This window comes from Stylophora pistillata, chromosome 1 (assembly GCF_964205215.1).
Source record: "Stylophora pistillata chromosome 1, jaStyPist1.2, whole genome shotgun sequence".
NCBI classification, from domain to species: Eukaryota; Metazoa; Cnidaria; class Anthozoa; order Scleractinia; family Pocilloporidae; genus Stylophora; species Stylophora pistillata.
In genome coordinates, this window is record NC_142519.1 from 1,352,670 (window position 1) to 1,374,137 (window position 21,468).

Here is a 21,468-nt window from a genome sequence, read left to right on the forward strand (position 1 = left end):
TAACAAGCCAGCAAGAAAATGCAACAATTAAGTAAAAGTGTAACTATTATGCACCGCATTACAACACAACAAATATATATGAAAGTGGATATTTTAGTAATGGTTCTAACTAACGGCGATCATTAATCTTAGGACAAGAAATGAAAACCTTCAGTCAGACTGAAAGCCAAGGGCGCGCCATAGGCTTTTAATTTGTCTCAAATCTACTGATCAAAATAGGAAGCTCATATTTTCTTTGCTTTAAAGGTTAGTAGAAACGAAAGAGGTATTTCATCCAAACATTTTTCTGAAACCCATATTTATTTAGTTCTTATTAATCGAGCGGGAGGTCTGTACGGGAGAATCTTGACCGAGGTCGCCAGCACAGACCGAACGCAATGAGGTCTGTACCAGCGACCGAGGTCAAGATTCGCCCATACAGACCGATCTAGCTCGGTTAATAAGATGTTTATTATATGGCTGTGTCTTATATGCCAATTTTTTATATGCTTTGTAAGTTTTTTTTCTAGGTTTGTCTAGATGCCGATCTAGATGGGAAAATCTAGACCGCTTTCAATATTGGTTTCAGCCAATCAAATTCGTGAATTCGGTAGTTTCCAGTCCTTGTTAGACACAGCCATATAATAAAAGACAGCGAAAATCAGGCGAATAAAGTAAGCGTGGATTATCTTGTATTCACAGGTTCCTTAATCTGTTCACATTATAAAATGCTTTTGCCCTTAGGTCTTGAAAAGTTAAGAAACATTTCAAAAGATTTGATTTTAGATATAAGTTTTGTTTTCAAACACGAGCATCGTTTTAAAAGATATATTTGCATTCAGACTTGGTTTGATGCTACTCTGGTTTAGGGATTTAATGAATGTAACCGGGAAAATTAAAATTCATCGACCCATGTTTCGACACTTCTGTCTTGTGCCTTCGTCAGGGGTGATCTAACCGTTCAACAAATGGTCGTTTTAATTATCTGCCGTTTTTCATGACGAGGTGTAAGCCTCAAGTAGTAAGCCACCATCAGCATGATTTAAAGGAGCTTGGGTTAGGGTTAATATGCCAGTCCTCCAAACAAAGGCACTAATGGTAGCGTCGATTAGTGGTGACAACTTTAGAATTATTCCACCCAGCTGTATGGTTGGTTCGGCATGTGTACTCCGACAAAGCTGAGTTTTCTATTTTTGCAAAAGAAGACTGCTTTTAAATGCTCTTTCATACGTGTACCGGCCAAACTGACGTTTGGTCTGTCCGATTTGTTCGTGATCACAGTCATTACACAGAATAGAATAATTAGCGTCGGTTCGTTGTTCTTTTGCAACAAGATCCTTAGGTTTGGCTAAGATATGCCTCAAAGTCTGACAAGGTTTTTGAGCGAAATTAACGTCATCACTATTCAAAATTCTTTCGATGGGCTCCGTGACACCCTAGATGTAAGGATGTACTAACAGCAAAACCAGTCGCTGGTTCCTTCTCATCAGGAGTGTTACTAGTTATAACTTGTTTCTAGCAGTTAAAGAGAAATGTTTTGGTATAGCCATTTACTTTAAGGACGTCGGAAACATATTATCTCTCCTCAACCTTCGAATCAAGTGGAGACCGTGGACAGTCAGCCCTCCTGAGTTAAGTTTTAGCTACGGACTTGATGTGGCCAATAGAGTGGTGAGAGTTAAAAGCGAGATATTTGTCGGTGTGAATCGGTTTACGATAACCACTTGTCTCCAATTTCCCTTGTTTCATTCTGCCCACATTTAAATCAAGAAATTAATAGACGGCTCTAGTGCATTCAAATACGATAGGAGACGCCCATTTCTGATTTTTTTAGGCGCGATAGTCTGGAACCTCGTTTTCGGCACCAAAGCGAGTTTTAGAAAAATATAAGGAAATCTGAATGTAGATCAATTACATAATTTATCTTGCGAAGTTAGAAGTGACGCTCGAGGAGCGTTCAATCAGGCTTTGTAACGAGCGTTTTACTTGAGCATTCAACACGCGTAAAATTTAAACGAAACTTCGTAGTCATGGCATTCACACAAAACACGAGCACAATTGTAATATACAGGGCTTGACACCAACTTTTCAACTTACTAGCCAAGTGGCTCGTGAAATCTTAGATGAAACGACAATTTCGGTTTGTTTACTAGCCAAACTGGCCAGTGGAGATCGAAAACCTCGAGCAAAAGCCGTATTTCTACTAGTCTGTGGCTAGTGGGCTACGGTTAGTGTCGAGCCCTGTATAATATGAATACTTTGCATAACGAGATCTGAATTGTTGTACTTTTAGTGACACTTCAACATCATATTGACAATTTGTTCTGGTAGATCACAGTCCTCAAGAGTATTCATCATATCTTCTACTTAGCACATACAACTCCATGCAAAGAGTAAACCAACATTTACGATCACTTGTACAATAATAATATCAGTGATTATGTACGAAATATCAAATCGTCCTTTACAGTTATTGAACCCAATAAAAACCAATAACAGAAACAGGATGTTTAATGGATAAGCTAAGCTTAGATAGTTAACTTTATTATTCAAGTTGCTTCGATTCTGTCAGTATCCTTATCCAATTCGCTGTTGTCAGCGCCTCCTTCGAAGTTGTGTTCACGAACAATCTTGATTTTTTTCAGCACGTAAGGTGTTCGTCTCAGCATCATAAATTGTTGTTAAATCGGCAGTCCCAAGTTTGCTTGTATTTTCGTATTTTGAACTTACATATGGCTCTTTTGTTATGTCGTGAGAAGTAGTGTGTACTTTTCACATTTGGCTGGCTTTCAAGCTATCTAGTTCGTGGGCCGGCCCATTCCGAAACGGTCAACATAATAATAATAATAATAATAATAATAATAATAATTCAACATTTATATAGCGCAAACTACTATATAGATAATCAGTCGCGCTTTACAATCAGTTAAGATGAGATCGAACGTCAGAATTCATCAGGCGCAATATGCAGCCACTTCAGTCCATGTATTGATCTCACCTTCCCTACCCAATTCACCCTAGATTAGACACTACACAAAAATAGACCACAACACCGGGCACTACGTGCCCTACTCTTTTCGAATGGTGTGTGGGTTCTTTAACGTCCCACAATTTTTATCACATATAAGGGCTTGTGAGACGGGACCTCCATTTATCGTCCCTATCCGAGAAGACTAGAAAGTCTAACCATTTGCAGATATTATTACAAAGACAGCACTTTCTTCTCAGCTATTTAAAGACCCTGAGTGTTGGTCCGGCCGGAGTCGAACTCTCGACCTCCCGCACAACAGTCTAGCGCTATACCAATTGAGCTAACCGGGAGGCGGTTATTTAGTGTGGGCCTACCACGAAAGGCGTGTGCGCTTGTATGTGAGATAAGCGAATAAGACAGAAATCTTTGCAAAGCAGTCTTTACATAGCCCAGCACTCTGTAAATTATGTTGTTTACGAAGAGCGAGCACATGATAACACAAGTTGTTGCACTCTCATCCCCAGTTTCTGCGGTTTACGCAAGGAACGCTTGGGACCATTGTTCACCAGAAAAACATTTTATTCTATTTCACTCGATTACAAGACCAAACCTTAAGCGAACCACACTCTCCGAGGAATGAAGAAAACTTAATACGAACAAAATGCTAAACTATAACTAATATATACGAAAATGATCTGTTGCAAATAGCATAAAAAGGATCACATAGTGCAAAGAATTATATTGAACGCCATGATCCTACTGATTAACGCTATTGTCTCCTGTTCACTCTCTAATTAGCACAATTGTCTCCTGCTCATTCTCCCCCACTTTGATATGACATGGCATATCAATAAAACGATAATAACGATGATGGAGGGGGGGGGGCCCTTCGGAGTCACTACTAAACTGTCCAGAAGTTTCTGAAAGTATTCATTCTCATCTCGATTATTTCCAAGTACGTTCATAACAGTTCGAGCTGGCATAACTTGGTAACAGGCCTAAGGAGTTCTTCTTTTCCTACTCCCGAATTTCTTCACGACCAGAAATGATCCAGGAGCGTGTTGATAAAGCGCCAATAATTGATTCGTTCCACACGCGTGATTGTCTTTTTCGTGATAATGTTTGACAATTAGCTTCGTCACATAGCTCTTTCGAGGCAAGATTATCGGGAAACGGGCATTCTGTGGTAGAAATTCTACATACCTAAGGCGGTCATCGCACCTCATTTGGCCTTTCTCGTCTAGTCATGGTTGTAAGCCGAGCAACTTGCTCTTTTTTGGTAACTCTCGTTGTCGCTGAAGTGCCAAATATTCATTGGGAAATGCCTTCCTCTGTGCACCTTTAATCACTTGAATAGCAGCATCTTCGATCTCCTCCACGTTTAAGTCTCCTCTCTCTCTGTTGGGACTGCTACAGTTATCTACGAAACGATGAACCCATGCTTGAATTCTTAACAACTTTGTCCTACTTGAGAACGTTTCGGATAGAGACGCCATAGCTGACCATCTTCATGAAGTGAAGTCATTGTCCAATCTTCGTTATTTCGGCCTGTCTGTGAACTTCCTGAGTTGCTTCCTTGATTTCCGTTGGTTCCGAAACCTTTTCGGTGTCAATTTGATTCTTAGGCTAGTCTGACTCTTCCTGTGCAAGGAAATCTGGGCCACTCCACCACTTTCTCTCCTCAGCCATGTCTGATACTCTCATACCCCTCGTAGTAAAGTCAGCAGGATTCTCTTTGGTTGGCACGAAACGCCACTGCTTGGGATCTTTTAGGCTTTGAATTTCTCCCACTCGGTTTGCTACGAAAGGTTTATATCTCCAACTTCTACTTTTTATCCATAGGACGTTCATGCTATCGGACCAGAAGACTGCTTGACCCAATGCCCCGTTGTAAACTTTGGAAATTGACTCGGTCAACCTTAGACCTAGGATTGCTGCCATCAGCTCCAAACGAGGTATACTTGTTGCAGCAAGTGGTGCTACTGTTGACTTGGCTGCAACTAGTCGACTGGATACTAATCCACTCTTGTTGATAACCCTCGAATAGACAACAGCACCATATGCATCTTGTGACGCGTCTACAAAGGCATGTAAGGTTTCTGACAGCAAAACTTCTTCTTGGCCAAACCGTAAACATCTGGGAATCTTGATCGTTGGTAACTCTTCTAACTCACCGAACCATTCTTGAGACTTGTGGATCAACTTTCTCAGGCATAACTCGTCCCATTCAAGTCCTGCCACCCACATCTCCTGCATCATTACCTTGGCTCGAATTGTAAATGGTGTCAAAAAACCAACTGGGTCAAATAGTGTAGCGATTCTCTTCAGAAAATTCCGTTTAGTGAGCTGAGAGATTTCTTCGAGCGAACTTACTTTAAATGTGAACACGTCTTCTTCTAGAAGCCACCTGATTCCCAGAGTCTTCACTGTTGGTAGGGGGTCCTTGTTGATGTTTACCTCGGATGCCCTGTCCTTGATCAGTATCTTTTTTAGAACCTGGGGTGAATTGGACAACCATTAGGAGCGTGCATTCCTTCCTTGCTCCACAGCTTATCTAACTGCTTGAACAACTCCATAGCCTGACTTTCGTCCAACATCGAGTTCATACTGTCATCCATATACGTTGACTTTAATACTGTCTCTGAAGATAAGGGTAGCTCATCCTTGTACTTCTCAGCATGTGTTTGGGAGACAAATTGAGCTTGGAAAGGTGATGAGTTAATTCCAAACACGACTCGGTTGAACTCGTACTCTTCTGATTTTCTCTTTTGATCCAAGGATCTCCATGAGAACCGTTGAAATGATCGATCTTTAGATGCAACTTCAATTCTCAAATACATCTCAGCGATGTCACAAATGAGTGCAACAGGGTGTCTTCTGAATCGAAGTAAAACGTCGTTTAAATCTCTCGGCAATTTCGGTCCTTGATCAATGACGTCATTGAGGGAGATTCCTCCAAACCTCGCAGGGGCATCAAACACGATGCCCGCCTTTGTTGTGGTTCTGTCCAGTCTCACAACAAGAAAGTGTGGAAGGTACCATTTCCTCGCAGGTTTATCTTCGGCTGGGTCGACTTTACGAATGTAGCCCTTCTCCAAATATTGAGTCATGTTTTCCGAGTAGGCTGCTGCTATCTCTGGATTCTTCGGTAAACGTTTCTCCGTGTTGTACAATCTACGAAGCGCCATGTCATAATTGTCTGGTAGGTTAGAAACGTCTTGCTTCCATGGAAGTGCTACCTGGTATCTTCCATCCCAATACTTAAGGGACTTATCCACCTATTCTAATGCACATTGTTCATCAGGGTTTAAAATGGGTCGATCAAGTGATGTGCTAGGATTCTCTATCTCCCAGAATTGTCGTAGTAAACTACTAATTTCGTCTGTGTCTGACTGTTCTCGTACAAAGTAGGAGTGTGCAAAGCTTGACTGATAGGCATCTCCTTCAAACCCACTAACCGTTCCTGTACATGTCCATCCCAATGGCGTAAGTCTTGCTACTGGTTCCCCGGGTTGCCCTCGAACATCCTTGAACGAGTAGTGCAGTTCAGCATAATCACCTCCAATCAACAAGCCTACTATTGGACGGATGCCTGGGTTTGGAAACTGTATCCCTTTCAAGTGGGTACAATTTACTGCATACTTTCCCCAGTCAATAACTTTCATGTTTCCTGTGACTCGTTCGGCTGTGAATGCACTTATCGTAACTTTCAAATTTCCATCCAAACTTTCCAACTCGACCTCAACTGGCATAGTCTCGAAGGTTTCAACCTGTCCATTTAGAACATTCAAAGTTACACTTTGAGGATGCCCTTGAAGTCCAAGCTCAGCGGCTACGTCAGCATTTAAATAAGTCTTCGTTGAAGCATCGTCCAGCATTGCGTTGACTTTAATTCTGCGATAGCCGTTCTTCAGAAACACTGGTACTGTGCGCAGGGCCAGAAATCTTGGTTGCACAATCTGTGAAGTCAATGTGGTGTGAGACCTCTCTGTTGCTTGCTCAACTGGGTCTTGGGGAAGAGTAAGAGTCATTTCATTAATAATTTCGCTCTCTGCGAGGACCTGGGAACCACCTGATGCTCCTTGTTCCACATCACGGCGGTCAGGAGAGTTCACCTGTTCACTTCGATCTGGTGCTACAAGGTCTCTGTGCAATAATCGATTGTGAGTGTTCTTACAATTATTTATCCCGCAAATTTTCGATCTAACACACGTTTCTCTACTATGATCTCCTCATAAGCAACGATAACACAGTTTAAGGCTCTTGGCAGCTTCCCATCTCTTTGGATAGCTCATAGCCTTGAACCTGTCACAGCGCCAAACTCCGTGATGACCACCGCAAACTTTACAAGGTCGAAATCCAACTCTCTGATTTCCTGAAGATTTCTGCGTGTTACCGAAAAAGGTCACTCCACCGTCCTTCTTAAATCTTATCTTACTCAAACCGTGAATCGTTTCCAATGCTACTGTCCGAAATTCTACTTTCTGGATGATGAACTCTCTCAATGTTTCCAATGACTGCCAACGACCATTTTCATGAAGCCACCGGTGATAATGCGCTAACATTTCTTCTGTCAATTTCTTACACAAACTGAGGTACAGTGATCCGCTTCCTAATTAATCATGCCGACCAGCTTCCTTCAGGTTTACTACAGTAACATCTAAGAAATCTGCAAGTCTCTCGAGGTCCCTTGCATTTCCAGGGCGAAGTGGCTTAAAGTTCTCCAATTCTTCCAAATGCAAGGCAACCTGACGCGGTTTGCCGCCAAATTTTTGTTCCAATCTTTCTTTTGCCGTTTCACAAGCCGTCGCAGAGAAGCCCAAAGGTTTCACAACCTTTAATGCTTCGCCAGATAAATATTGACGTAACTGAAGCAATCTATACTCTGGTGTAGCAGGTGCCTTGTCCACACAGGCAATGAAAGCCATTTTCTAACCCTCATACAACCTTTTATCACCACTGAATACGGAAATTGAAACACGCTTAAGCTGATTCCACATATCCTTACCAGGCTATGGCGTTGAACGACTTTCTTTCAAATTGTTCGCAGAAATTTTTCTTGTTTCCAGTCTTTTGAACTCCGACTCTCTCAAATTTTGTAGTTTCCCTTCAACAAATAAACGACTTCGATACTGGCGACGTAATTCTTCCAAATCTTCCTTGCCACTAGCGCTATCTTGTTCTCGCTTAATTTTCTCCCCTAGAGTTTGCTTTTCCACGCTTTTCCGTAAGACGCTCTCTTCGATTTGACGTCGACGAGTATTTTCTGATGCGTCAGTTGCCAAACTCGATAGTTCTTCCTTCCGATTGTTCAAATATTCTTTAGCCTTGTCATGAGCCTCGGAAAATTCCACTTGTAATCTGTCCATTTCATCAGTGAGCTTTTTGCGTTTCTCTCTCTCTTTGCAGCTCAAATATTCTTGCGATAATTCTTCCATTGTTGACATTGCGCATTCTTGCACTTCACAGAGCTTTTGACGAACCGCCTTGACTTCCCGCCGACACGGATAATCTTCTTCGTCTAGAACGCTCAACAACTTGTTCTTTATCCTAGTGAAGACTGATTTATCCTTCGCCTTTTGCTGCTTTAAATTTTCGATGCGGTCCTCCTCTTCTTTCATCGCTTCGTTGTGCTTGCCGTCCACTGACATAATTAGAACCTCGCTCTGCTACCATTAAATGTTCACCAGTAAAACATTTTTTTCTATTTCACTCGATTACAAGACCAAACCTTAAGCGACCCACACTCTCCGAGGAATGAAGAAAACTTAGTACGAACAAAATGCTAAACTATAACTAATATATACGAAAATGGTCGATCGCAAATAGCACAAAAGGATCACGTAGTGCAAAGAATAGCCCTTTTTACAGTTCCCTGCGCCATATTAAATGTGTAACCGCGCAAACATGACAGCGAGGCTAGTGTTGAATCGCGTTGCGAGTTCTAGTGAGAGTTTAGCGAAATGTGGTGGTGCTCTGTCCTTTCCATCGCGATATTTAACGATGAACGATACTTTCCCCACGCAGGACATTCCTCCTTTTTCTTCGAAAAGAAGAGGAAGACACTGTGCGGCTTTTTGGTTGTGTTAATAGCGATTTTGACACAACAGGCAATCCAACAGGTCTGCATTTCTTCTCGTTTCCAAATGACGTCCAGCAGCGAATCAGATGGTGCAATCTCCTGAAGCGCCAGCATGGAAAGGACGGATTCTTCATCACAAAATCAACTTTTTTGTGCCCAGAACATTTCAAAGAAGAAGACATGCGAAAAAACGTGGGCAGGTCGCTGGAAAGTGGTGAAGGTTTATAATGTTTGTACGGTTGTTTTATTGCTTGGATACCAAAAGAAAATGCTTGCTTTGATTTTCGGTACTGAAGTGTTTATGTGGGATTTTTTTCTCCTTATTAAAAAGGTGACATTTATATTTCTTTGTGCACTGTGGTCTTATACGATATCTCTGAACTGAATGTAAAACTATAAAATTGTAATGTAAAATTAAAATGTAAAATTATAAATTTATAAAATGATGGGTTTAATTATTATATATATGGGCAGAACCATCTCGATTTAACTGGTCAGTACCAAAAAAGCTATGGAAAATGCCTGCTAAAAGGGTCCCAGTAGCAACTGTGACAACTCAAGGAGAGTCATTTGAAGTTGAACAGGAATTATTTCACCAAGAAGTTGAAGCACCTGTGTCAACTGTCAATGCTACTTCACCTTCACCAGCTCAAATTTAGTGCTCAAATTGATTTAGGTGTAATCTTTGCTTACATTAAGAAATATTAATATTAATGTTGTTAGTACTCAGGGAAAAAAGATGATGTTGGGCTTGTGAAATCAAGATAAGGTACCATTGTACATTGTGTAAATAAGGGAAGTGATTGGCATGACAATAAAATGCGAGTTAAACTTTGTCTTTATGGGAAGGAGCTTCAAAATTCTATTCTTCAAACATAACATTTCGAAGAGCCCATTGACAATAGTTAACATTATTATTCACAGAAAAAAAGTAATCAGTTCTGTACAGTCTAAAATAATCCTAGTTGTTGCCTATTGAGCAAACTCTTTGCAGCATATTCTTGTGAACGAGTTCTTGTGCTGGAAATGGGAAAGGTTCTTTTAGTTCCACATAGAGGAGATTAATCCATGTAATGCACATTCTGGACACCAGGTTTGTGCTGATCCCAAATCTATCAGCAAGATCTTGTACAAATAACCCAACCTTTAGTCTCAGAAGTATGAGCAAAAATTCATCCAAAAATGACAGTTTCTTCAAGACCCCGGCTTATTTCTGTTATCATCTGTTTGGTATGGCTGACTCTCTTTCGACAATTTTCTCCTTTCCAGTACTGCATCTGCCAGCATTGGTTCAATAAAATTATAGAAGCTTATGAGTGCTCCATAGTTTGGGAATCCAATATAAAATAGAACCGCAGACTCATCATCTTTAATTTTGTCAATTGAAAACTGACACGTCAATAAAATAGCCCTCTCATTTTCAACTTCACTTAGTTTTTCTTTCAAGTCAACTAATTGTACTTGCAGTAGCTCCATTTCCCATTGCAGCTTAAGGACATCTGATTGTTGCAAGGCTGTTGAAGATGATGCAGCATTGACAGTTGACACAGGTGCTTCAACTTCTTGGTGAAATAATTCCTGTTCAACTTCAAATTACTCTTCTTGAGTTGTCACAGTTGCTACTGGGACCCTTTAAGCAGGCATTTTCCGGGGTTTTTTCGGTACTGACTAGTTAAATAGAGATGGTTCTGCCCATGTATATAATAATAAAACTCATCATTTTATAAAGTTTTGATTTTACATTTTAATTTTACATTATAATTTTATAATTTTACATTCAGTTCACAGATATCATATAAGACCACAGTGCACAGAGATATAAATGTCACCTTTTTACTAAGGAGAAAAAAATCCCAGCATAAATACTGCAATACCGAAAATCAAAGCAGCATTTTCTTTCGGTATCCAAGTAACAAAACAACCGTACAAACATTATAAACCTTTCGCCAACTTCCAGCGACCTGCCCGCAGGTTTTTCGCATGTCTTCTGTTTTGAAATGTTCTGAGCACAAAAAAAGTTGATTTTGTGATGAAGAATCCGTCCTTTCCATGCTGGCGCCTCAGGAGATTGCACCATCTGATTCGCTGCTGGACGTCATTTGGAAACGAGAAGAAATGCAGACCTGTTGGATTGCCTGTTGTGTCATAAAAGCTTTTAGCACAACCAAAAAGCGGCAGTATCTTCCTCTTCTTTTCGAAGAAGAAGGAGGAATATCCTGCGTAGGGAAATTACTGTTCATTGTCGAAATATCTCGATGAAAAGGACAGAGCACCACCACATTTCGCTAAACTCTCACTAGAACTCGCAACGCGACTCAACACTAACCTCGCTGTCATGTTTGCGCGGTTACACATCCAATATGGCGCCGAGAACTGTAAAAAGGGCTATTCTAATGAACGCCATGATCCTACTGATTAACGCGATTGTCTCCTGTTCACACACTAATTAGCGCAATTGTCTCCTGCTCTACCATAACCCCTCTTTTGGCGACGAAATCTCTCATATTTTCGGTTTTCCTAAGAAGTACAATCACGGAAGAGGCATTAAGAACCGACGGTAAAAAGAATCTCACCTATCGCTACATTTCAGCAAACAAGAGCTGACACTTTCGCCACTCTCTTTGATCCAAAACATACATTTGCGAAAGAAAATTCGGGGATCTCTGAAAGGACAGACTCGCACAGAGAACTCTTCAAGCCAAGGGATTGGCTGACAAGAATTAGGAACTTCCCAGATAGAAAGAGACTCTGTCAACCTGTGCAGCTAGTCTTTTTATCTCTGTGATCATAAGACAACACTTACCTATGAAACTAAACTTATAGAAGTCATAGTTTTAAGTGCTTGACCCAGTATTGTAATTATACTTCCAGTTTCAAAGTACTTACAATGAATCAAAATCAATTATCAGCTTGTGGACATTAAAAGCCCTTGATCTCCGATCTAACACGGCAACAGAAGCATCTAGGCTTCCCTTGTTCTCCAGAGTGTCTGTCTTCCGATTGCAAACTGGCTGACCTAAATCATAGGTAAACATTAAGGGAATCCCATTGATTGAGCTGGAGTTTGATGATGCCTTCTGGAAAGCGATCCTACAAAGTCTGACTGCATTTTGCAAAACCCTTACGATTCTGGGCCTGTCGACCTCAAGGTTATTTCACCAGCTTGCTCCATTTACTTAATTTTTTTTTTTTTGATAATTCCTCAACTACAAGACTTTACCGCAGTCAATGTGTTCACCAGAATAGAATAGTTTTGAGAATTGAGATTATTCTGCTCGTTAGAAGGGGGAAATTATTATGCCAAATAAACACGCTGCTGTACCTCTGTGACAGAATTAGAAAGAAAATAAGGGATATTGAATGGTCCCATTCAATTTACAAGTGCTCGCAATCAATCAATACTTTATTTACCCACGTAGCGTCAAGGAGTTCGGAGAGCTAGTACAAAATACGTACGTGCCCTCTAAGATTAAGAATCTAAAAAACCTAATACATACTGTCGAGACCTAATAGATTAGAAACTGCAACATTTCAAATTTAAGTTTGAACAATAAAATTCAGAGATACCTAAATACAGGTATAAAATGGTGAAGCGATAACTTAAACAACTTAAATTTAACATTAAAATTTAAGTTTGTACAATAAAATTAAGAGTCACATGAATAAAGGTATACAATGATGAAGCAGCTAGAGTTTCAATGTTCGAAATAGCTTCTTAAAAAGGTTGATATTATTGGCCAGTTTCACACTTGTAGGTAATCCATTTCACAGGTGCGCACACACAAGTAAAAGATTTTTTCATAAAACTTAGATTAAATTTAGGTGCGCACAAATACCGGTTCCTCTCACATTGTACATGGTTTCCCTAAGACTAAATAAATCTCTGATATACTTGGTGTTACTGCCAAAAGGCGTGTCCTTTCGTGGCCGCTTACAGCGATGATTTCAAACGCTCGATCAGAGGAAGAGCTAAGTTTGAACTAATGAAGAACCAACAAAAATACAAGTTTACAAATGCAAAAATATAAAACTGAAAGGCGGCTAAGGCAAACGCGATGAACATAATAACTAGAAACTTACATTGTATCGGCGCTGTAGGCCGCGAAAAAAGGCAACTCTAAACCAGATGTTCTCTCGGTGAAATCAACGATGAAACTAAAAAGCTAGAATATTACAACATGTAAATTATAGCGAACGCGGGAAAGAAAAACAAACGTATTCCCGAGGGAATGCTAATAAACTGAAATAAAATGCAAAGAATGCTAAATTCTACACTTGGGACCGTCGTTAAGCAGACATTTGGCAAACATTTGGCCGTTGCTCGAATTGCTCGCAAAAATTACACGGGTGGTCGTTGCTCGTGCTCGCAACATTTTTGCAACTGCTTGCATGCTCGCATTCTTGTTAATATGTGCTCTATTGAAACATATGTATGAACTGCGGTTATGAAACGTATATGTGCACGATCCTTCGCAGTAAGGCACTATTTGAGCAATAGTGAAAATCAGACCTGAAAAAAATTTCAGGCCTGTACGGGATTCGAACCACTGACCTCTGCGATATTAGTGCAGCGCTCTACCAATTGAGCTAACAAGCCAACTGGGAGCAGGCCATCAAATTAATTCGACATAAACCCGTAGATGATAAATCAAACAACAACAAACATATGAAACATATGTATGAACTGCGGTTATGAAACGTATATGTGCACGATCCTTCGCAGTAAAGCACTATTTGAGCAATAGTGAAAATCAGACCTGAAAAAAATTTCAGGCCTGTACGGGATTCGAACCACTGACCTCTGCGATATTAGTGCAGCGCTCTACCAATTGAGCTAACAAGCCAACTGGGAGCAGGCCATCAAATTAATTCGACATAAACCCGTAGATGATAAATCAAACAACAACAAACATATGAAACATATGTATGAACTGCGGTTATGAAACGTATATGTGCACGATCCTTCGCAGTAAAGCACTATTTGAGCAATAGTGAAAATCAGACCTGAAAAAAAAAAAAAAAATTTCAGGCCTGTACGGGATTCGAACCACTGACCTCTGCGATACTAGTGCAGCGCTCTACCAATTGAGCTAACAAGCCAACTGGGAGCACGCCATCAAATTAATTCGACATAAACCCGTAGATGATAAATCCCAGTTGGCTTGTTAGCTCAATTGGTAGAGCGCTGCACTAGTATCGCAGAGGTCAGTGGTTCGAATCCCGTACAGGCCTGAAATTTTTTTCAGGTCTGATTTTCACTATTGCTCAAATAGTGCTTTACTGCGATGGATCGTGCACATATACGTTTCATAACCGCAGTTCATACATATGTTTCATATGTTTGTTGTTGTTTGATTTATCATCTACGGGTTTATGTCGAATTAATTTGATGGCCTGCTCCCAGTTGACTTGTTAGCTCAATTGGTAGAGCGCTGCACTAGTATCGCAGAGGTCAGTGGTTCGAATCCCGTACAGGCCTGAAATTTTTTTCAGGTCTGATTTTCACTATTGCTCAAATAGTGCTTTACTGCGAAGGATCGTGCACATATACATGTGCTCTATTGCTCGAAATTTCCTCAATCCTACTCTGTAGTTATATTTTATTCATATATAAATGATAAATCAGTTATGACACGCATTTTGTGGCGGCATTTTCAACCTTGGAAGCTTCTTAGCCTCTAGTAATAATACTGAACTATTAAATCTGATGCCAAACGGTGGCATATGAAATCCAATAAAACAAAACAACATTAATAGCAATCCTCGGTCGTTTGGGCTTTCCCGGAAATTCCTCAATGAAATGTTGCTTTAATCATTTCGATTATAAATTAAAGGCCTTGCCAAACGAAGAGACATGTCTAGAAACTTAATGTCTCCATGTCGCGCGGAGACACAAAATGTAAGAATTCTTCTCGAAAAGTACCCGCGAAGGTAAAAAGTATTCGAAAGAAATACCATTACCAGTACTATTTGACCTTCAGAGCTACTACTAGAGCTTGTCCGATCTGAACGGCTGTAATTGGTCAGATTCTAGTAGCCTCCAAATAAATAAACCTTCATTGCGTTCAATCTTGTTTTTCCCGCTGATCGACTGCCAGTCGATCAGTAGGAAACCAGTTTGCCGATCATCGAAACCGAAGCCCAAAATGCTTGTTAGACCGAATGTCACGTTATTTACATTTCATAAAAACTATATAACCGAAAAACATACCATCCATTCTAGCATCGGGTTAGAAAGAGATGGAAACTGTAGATCGCAGGCTTTGGATCTAGTTTGTCTTCTTGAGAGCTCTTGAAGTTCTTGAGCATCCACCCTGACTCCTGTGAAGCTACGTGACGTAATTTGGCATCAAGTAGCACAGTTGGCTGTAAGATGCTGGGACTGGTTGAACCGCCCTAGCTTTGCACCTATTGTTCTATTTTGGAGGTGTCAGCCCCATTATTAGCTATTATTTGGTGCAAAACAACGTATCCCATTAATAAAAGAGAGATTCCAACTTGCGGAAAATTTATGAAGTACTCGAAGTGCTCGTTGCTAGCCATCTGTAGTTTTCTAAAGTGCTCGCTGCTCGCCATCTGTAGTTTTCCAAAGTGCTCGCTGCTTGCAAGAAAAATTTGACAACTGTTTGTGGTCGCAAAAATAAACATACTGCTCGCCTGCTCACAAATGCTCGGAAAGACCATTCGATATCCATAAAAGAGATATTGAAAATTCAGTCGAAATTCACTGCCGTAGCCGAAGGCTGAGGAAGATAACATTGGTTTTGATCCACGATATCATGCGAAAGCCGAACTCAATAATTGTTTTATTTTACATTTCTCAAAAAATTTGCAAAAGAACGTGTCGAGCTCTTTGTCATCAAGACTTTAAGTCTTTTATTTTCAGCTCCTCGTACTGCTGCAAAAGTTCAGCATTTTTTCGAAGAACAATTTGTTCGAAGTGTTCTGGGATCATCTAAATTAAAACTTCACACTCGTACGGCTTTTGAAAATTGGCGTTTTCTGAAATTACAATTTTGTTTTCAATCTTCGCCAAACCTTGCCTTTTCAAATCAATACACTTTTTCATTATTTGTTCGCCTCAGCGATTTCTGGGTCTTTGAAAATGTCAGTTCCTTTTGTCTTTAAGTGCCTTTTGAGTCTCAAACCTATTTTTGGTGCCCAAAGCTAGATAAAAAAAGAACCATCGAGACATATTACATTTCTTTCCAAAAGAAGCTTGCTTATCATAATGAAATAACACAGCAAGGCACTGAGGCTGAGAAGACAAGCGATCAAGAGCTATGCTCATTCTTTCTGCAACAAAATAAGTAACTGACCTTTGATTTCCTTTTATCAAAAGTGAAAGCTGCCTTTACAAATGGATTCGCAATTTTTGACAAATTTTATCAGATCACGGAACGGATCAGATCGAGTAATTAAAGCCATGATGACTGTGTTACGATGCGCTTGTTGCTTTCCAAACCTTGTTTATCTCTTATCGTTTTCCTTTTTTTTCAGCAGGTACCAGTCAGCAGGAAGGGAACCCCCACAATGGTAAGAATTACAGGATTAACAATCTTTGAAAAATGGATCAGATCACGGATCGGATTAGATCGAATAAACAAAGCCATGATTACTGTGTCGCTTATCGCAATGAAATAACCCAGCGAGGCAAGCTGAGAAGACGAGCAAACAACAGCTATTCTAATTCTTTCCTGGACACCTTCTGCAACAAAATAAATATTTGGCCCTTGATTTCCTTTCATTAAAAATGAAAACTGTCTTAAAAAATGGATGCGCAATTTTTGATAAAATTGATCAGATTACCGAACGGATCAGATCGAATAAATGAAGCCATGATGACTGTGTTACGATGAGCTTGCTGCTTTCCAAACCTTGTTTATCTGTTGTTGCTTTTGTTTTTTTTAGTGGGTACCTGTCAGCAGCATGAGGACCCAAATAAAGGTAAGATTTACAGGATTCACAATCTTTGACAAAATGGATCAGATCACGGATCGGATCAGATTGAATAAATGAAGCCATGATGACTGTGACGCTTATCGCAATGAAATAACTTACCCCATAGCATTATATAAATTTCGCTCCAGGGAGCCCTCGCTGCCATCTAGCTTCCATCTAAGGCAGTTGTCATGCAGACTTTGAGAAATTTTGCTTTTGATCTTCAATATCAAGAGGCAAAAGTTTGATTCATCATTACAGTAATATGTAATCAAAGTTTCCGTATTGTTACCGAGGTATCTAAAAGAACACCCAGAGTGAGAAAGCTACAAGAGGTTACCAATGTTGGTATTGTAGGGTGAAAGTACTGCCGGATGACTATTGCAATGTGACTCAATAATGCATCGTTTCATTTTCGCTGACTAAAATGCAACGCACAGACCATGGTTTCAGACGAATTCTGTTAGGTTCGATAAAAGATCTCAAATAAAAAGTAAAGTCTACATGTTTTGCAGCTAGTGCGCAGAAACTAGACACCTTACAAGAGTGGTAAGGGAATAAGATTCAGTGGGTGCCTCGTATAGGACTACAAATGACATAGTGCTCTTAAATGCTTTTTGAGAAGTTTATCGTACGTGACAGGCTCCATGGTGTAAGCGATCATCTCGCAACACAAATATGACAAGAATGCGTAACTAGTGACGTAGCGTAGCCACCTCCATATTATTCTTAAAATCTGTAGTGATGAGTAGAAAATTTCTATTTGGTGAGCGAAACTCCTTGAATAAACAGAGGAACATTCGGGACCAATTGAATTCGAAAAAAATCAAAAAGAGAAAGCTTGTCGTCGTAGAAAACCGTGCGCATGGGTTTTGTAGATTGTCGTCTTAAGAAAGGCCAGAGGTAGCGTAGTATTAACCAGTCTATCATAGTTAGGTTTTTGATGTAGAATAGACTTCCCATCACACACGCTCACACTTCACGTTTATAATTGACCTTTTAAACTTTGTGCATCGTCACTTTATTTTAAATCGACACGAAGCCAGTGTACGAGTCAACAGGTTTTACGACTTTATTCCTTGCACTAAGGTCCACCATTCAGCTATTGAAAACACTGTATAATTTGTATTTTCCTTTAATGCTCAAGATTCTTAGTGTTCATTTGGTCTCCATTTCATTTTGTTTATCTGATATAGTGACGCCCCAAACATGATCCGAATGTCGTCGCAAATTGGGTTGTTACAAAAGCGAAGACCCCGAAAACGACATCTAAGACCCCTACGAAAACGAAGAGCCACTACGAAAACAAAAACCCTTTACGAAGACGAAGAATTTCCGGGCGCACTCTTTTCTGCTAATCGATACAAAATAACAGATTGTTCTGTTATCTTTACCACCTGCGCTTAAAACGTCACGCAACGCAACTAACGAGCTGCAATTTCCGGGCGCACTCTTTTGACCCCTAAGAAAAGGAAGACGCCCGACGAAAACCAGGCGGTGTGCACACTCCGATTGCATATTTTCAATATGGCGGTAAAAGCGGCAGAAATCGGCAGATTTTGACTAAACATTCCGTAAAAGTTAGGACGTTTCTTTTACCTTTCACTATAGGTACATATAACTTAAAATATATTCTGAATGTGTCGAAGTACGAAAAATCGTACGTATTTTTCGCGTATTCTATAATTCTCAAGGACAAATGTAAGCACTGTTTCTTAGATGTGATTTGAGACCGGTTTTCGATAAGGTCAAATTCGTTTTACGTTGTAGTTTGAAGCCTTTCAAAGATTTGTATGGCCACTTTGATCCTTCTTCAACAGCTCTGACCAAACGCGCTCAAACGCGCTCCAAAGGTACAAATGTTTTATGCATTCTAAGTTATAGTGTTTGAGACCCTTTTATGGAGCGAAAAGGCCCATTTTTGCGTTAAGTGTGTTGCGTTGCATAGCGTTACTACTGCAAGGAAATTTATTACATGTACTCAATCGTGTTGTATATCTACTTTCCTGTTGTTTATTTCACAGAAAGATTTGCTTGAGTCGAAAACTCGACTAACCAGTAAAGGAGAGGTTTTCTGCAAACAGAAACCACGCTTAAAACAAACGAAATTACAACATAAACAACAGAAATGAAAACTCGCCGACTGTTCGAGCTTAGGGTTTACAAACAACGACAATACACGGCAACAAAACATTTTTTAAATGAACGCGACGATTTTCCCTTTCAAAGCACATGGGCGATTGCCCGGATGTTTACGTAAACATAGGCCCGCAATGGGAGCTACATTTCCTAAGTGAAGGAAAATTAACTAATCGCGAGTGTTGTGTGGTAAATCTTCTATCTTGATTAGTGAATAAAGGACAGTTTAATTAGAGCAATGAAAAGAGTCACTTGATCCATGAAAACCCCTACCTTGTGTGAGGCGACACGCTGGAAAGCCGGAAAGCAAAAGGTGTTGACGGGCCTGTACGTCTCCTGCCATTCACTAGCGCATTTAAATCTTCTACCCACAGAGTTTAGCTCTTGTTAGGATATCTCTTGATGACTCTCCTTAGCGATGTGATAATTAGGGTCAGTTTTGAGGTGTCATTTCCCCATCTGTAGGTTCTTGAGGTTTGGCAAAGCCGGATGAGATTGTGTTACAAGAGGTAATATTTTGAACTCGTAAATTGCGCTCATGCGCAAGAGTGAGTTGTGGGTATGATGTGATGAATGGCGCTCGCTCGCTCGCTCGATTGGTCGCTTCCTGTAAACGTTTTTCTATTTTAGGCTTTTGAATGCATTTGATAGTTTTTTGCGGGTGATAAACAAACGAAATGGCGACCTTTGTTGCTAAGAATAGTGTTGGTTTGAAAAAGAAGCCAATGATGATCTTGAAAGAGTAAAAAAGTATACGTTTTCCATTTGTGAATTAAAGTTTGCCCAATCTCCGAATACACTTTTATCTCGTGCAGCGTATATTTCATTTATGGCGTTAATACTTCTATTTTTGATTGTATATATCCAGGAAAATGATTAATGTGTCTGAAAAAGAAAACAAAGAAAACAAAGAAAGGGAGTTCAGCAAAACGTAAAACTTATTTGAGTGCGGTGGATTTTAACTACCTACGTTGCTTATCTTAGAGAGATGTCTACAGCGTTACTTTTTACGGAAAGCCACTCGAGCCACCATGCTTAACTTTTATGAAACTTTACCTAAATATTACTTTGACATTTAAAACGCTGATCTTTTGGTTATTACAACCGCGGACTCAAACGACTCGAGTCGCTGCGCGCCGAAAGTCCGATAATGGAGTGTCGCTCAAGGCCAACTGCTCGTAAAGTGACTAGTTAAGGCTTGTTTGGTGTTCCTGGAACTATATCGACGTTACGTTGGAAAGTGGTTCATAAAGTTTGAGTCCACCAACAGCTTGGTGAATTTTTCTGGACTAGAGTCATTCATTGTTGTGAGGAAAAGCCTTCGTGTCATTGCCCTGGTAAGCATTTACAGTTTGTGGCCTAAACGATAAAAGGCTTTATTATGGATATCCTCTATCATTGTTCATCTTTTTCTGAGAAAAAATAATGGAATTGATAGATCGCCCGTACTTGGGCTGTCCTCGGCAACTGCTCGTTAAGTCACCTGACGGATTGGGTAGAAATGTTTGCGTTGACTAATTTGTAAACTATGGAGGGTTACCATGCAGTGGGAGCGTTCGTGAGCGGAAGTGTTTGTAATCAGTCCCGGGTATATTCAGGGACAGCAAAATCAGTAAAACTGTCGTCGTCGTCTAGTCAGGCTTACTCTGAAGGCGATGACAAAAACCAAGCTTGTTTTCAGTGCGTCGATTTCCCCGCTCGCTCGGGTTACGCCATAACTATGGAAAGTGAGAAAGCCACATACAAACAAATCAGAGCCAAATATGAGTAAATCAAAGCAAAGTACAAGCAAACGAAAGCCAAGTACGCGTAAATAAAAGCCAAATATGAGCAAATAAAAGCCAAATATGAGCAGGTAAATGCCAAATGTGAGCAGGTAAGGAGCCGACCATTTGACCTTTGAGGAGGGGGGTGGGTGATTTCTGGTCATCAAGAAATTCTTTTTCTAGCAATCTGCTGGGCAGGATGTCTTTTTCCGTTCTAAATGCTCTTTTTCTTCTGTTATATTTGGGCTGCATTCAATTTTTTTCTTCCAACAAGCACTTGCAGGAAATTATTTTTCAAAATCACTCCCCCCCCCTCAAGAGTTAAGTGGTCAGCCCCAAAATGCCAAATTTGAACAAACCTCCAAATCTGCCAACCAGACGTGTGAGTGTAACTCTTCAGCGGTAACTGACTAGCGTGCCAAAGGTAAAACCAAATTTAACGACTAGGAAACTTAGCTGAAAATGCCAACTTATAATTCAGTTGAATATCAGGATATCGGGGTTCATTAATTCATGAAGTTATGAAAAGCAGAATGTCAAGGACCACGGTTGACGTTTGTACATGTGCACTGAGGTTGTATTGTAGAAGG

At 40.2% G+C, this 21,468-nt stretch overlaps 1 protein-coding gene, 2 non-coding genes and 2 pseudogenes across 3 annotated transcripts in view; 1 reads left to right on the forward strand and 4 right to left on the reverse strand.

The window, feature by feature from the left end:
* The window catches only part of LOC111335267 (uncharacterized), a 58,370-nt gene that overhangs the window by 24,914 nt on the left and 11,988 nt on the right, over positions 1-21,468 (forward strand). Inside the window, exons 6-7 of the mRNA XM_022941140.2 lie at positions 16,533-16,568; positions 16,944-16,979. Coding sequence (XP_022796875.1) covers positions 16,533-16,568; positions 16,944-16,979 — 72 coding nt within the window. The remainder of the gene's footprint in view (positions 1-16,532; positions 16,569-16,943; positions 16,980-21,468) is intronic.
* LOC148740750 (uncharacterized) lies at positions 4,577-7,174 on the reverse strand (annotated as a pseudogene).
* LOC148740751 (uncharacterized) lies at positions 7,567-8,863 on the reverse strand (annotated as a pseudogene).
* On the reverse strand, positions 13,557-13,629 carry Trnai-aau (transfer RNA isoleucine (anticodon AAU)). Its single transcript has one exon. It is a non-coding gene; the product is annotated as a tRNA-Ile (tRNA).
* Positions 13,804-13,876, reverse strand: Trnai-aau (transfer RNA isoleucine (anticodon AAU)). Its single transcript has one exon. It is a non-coding gene; the product is annotated as a tRNA-Ile (tRNA).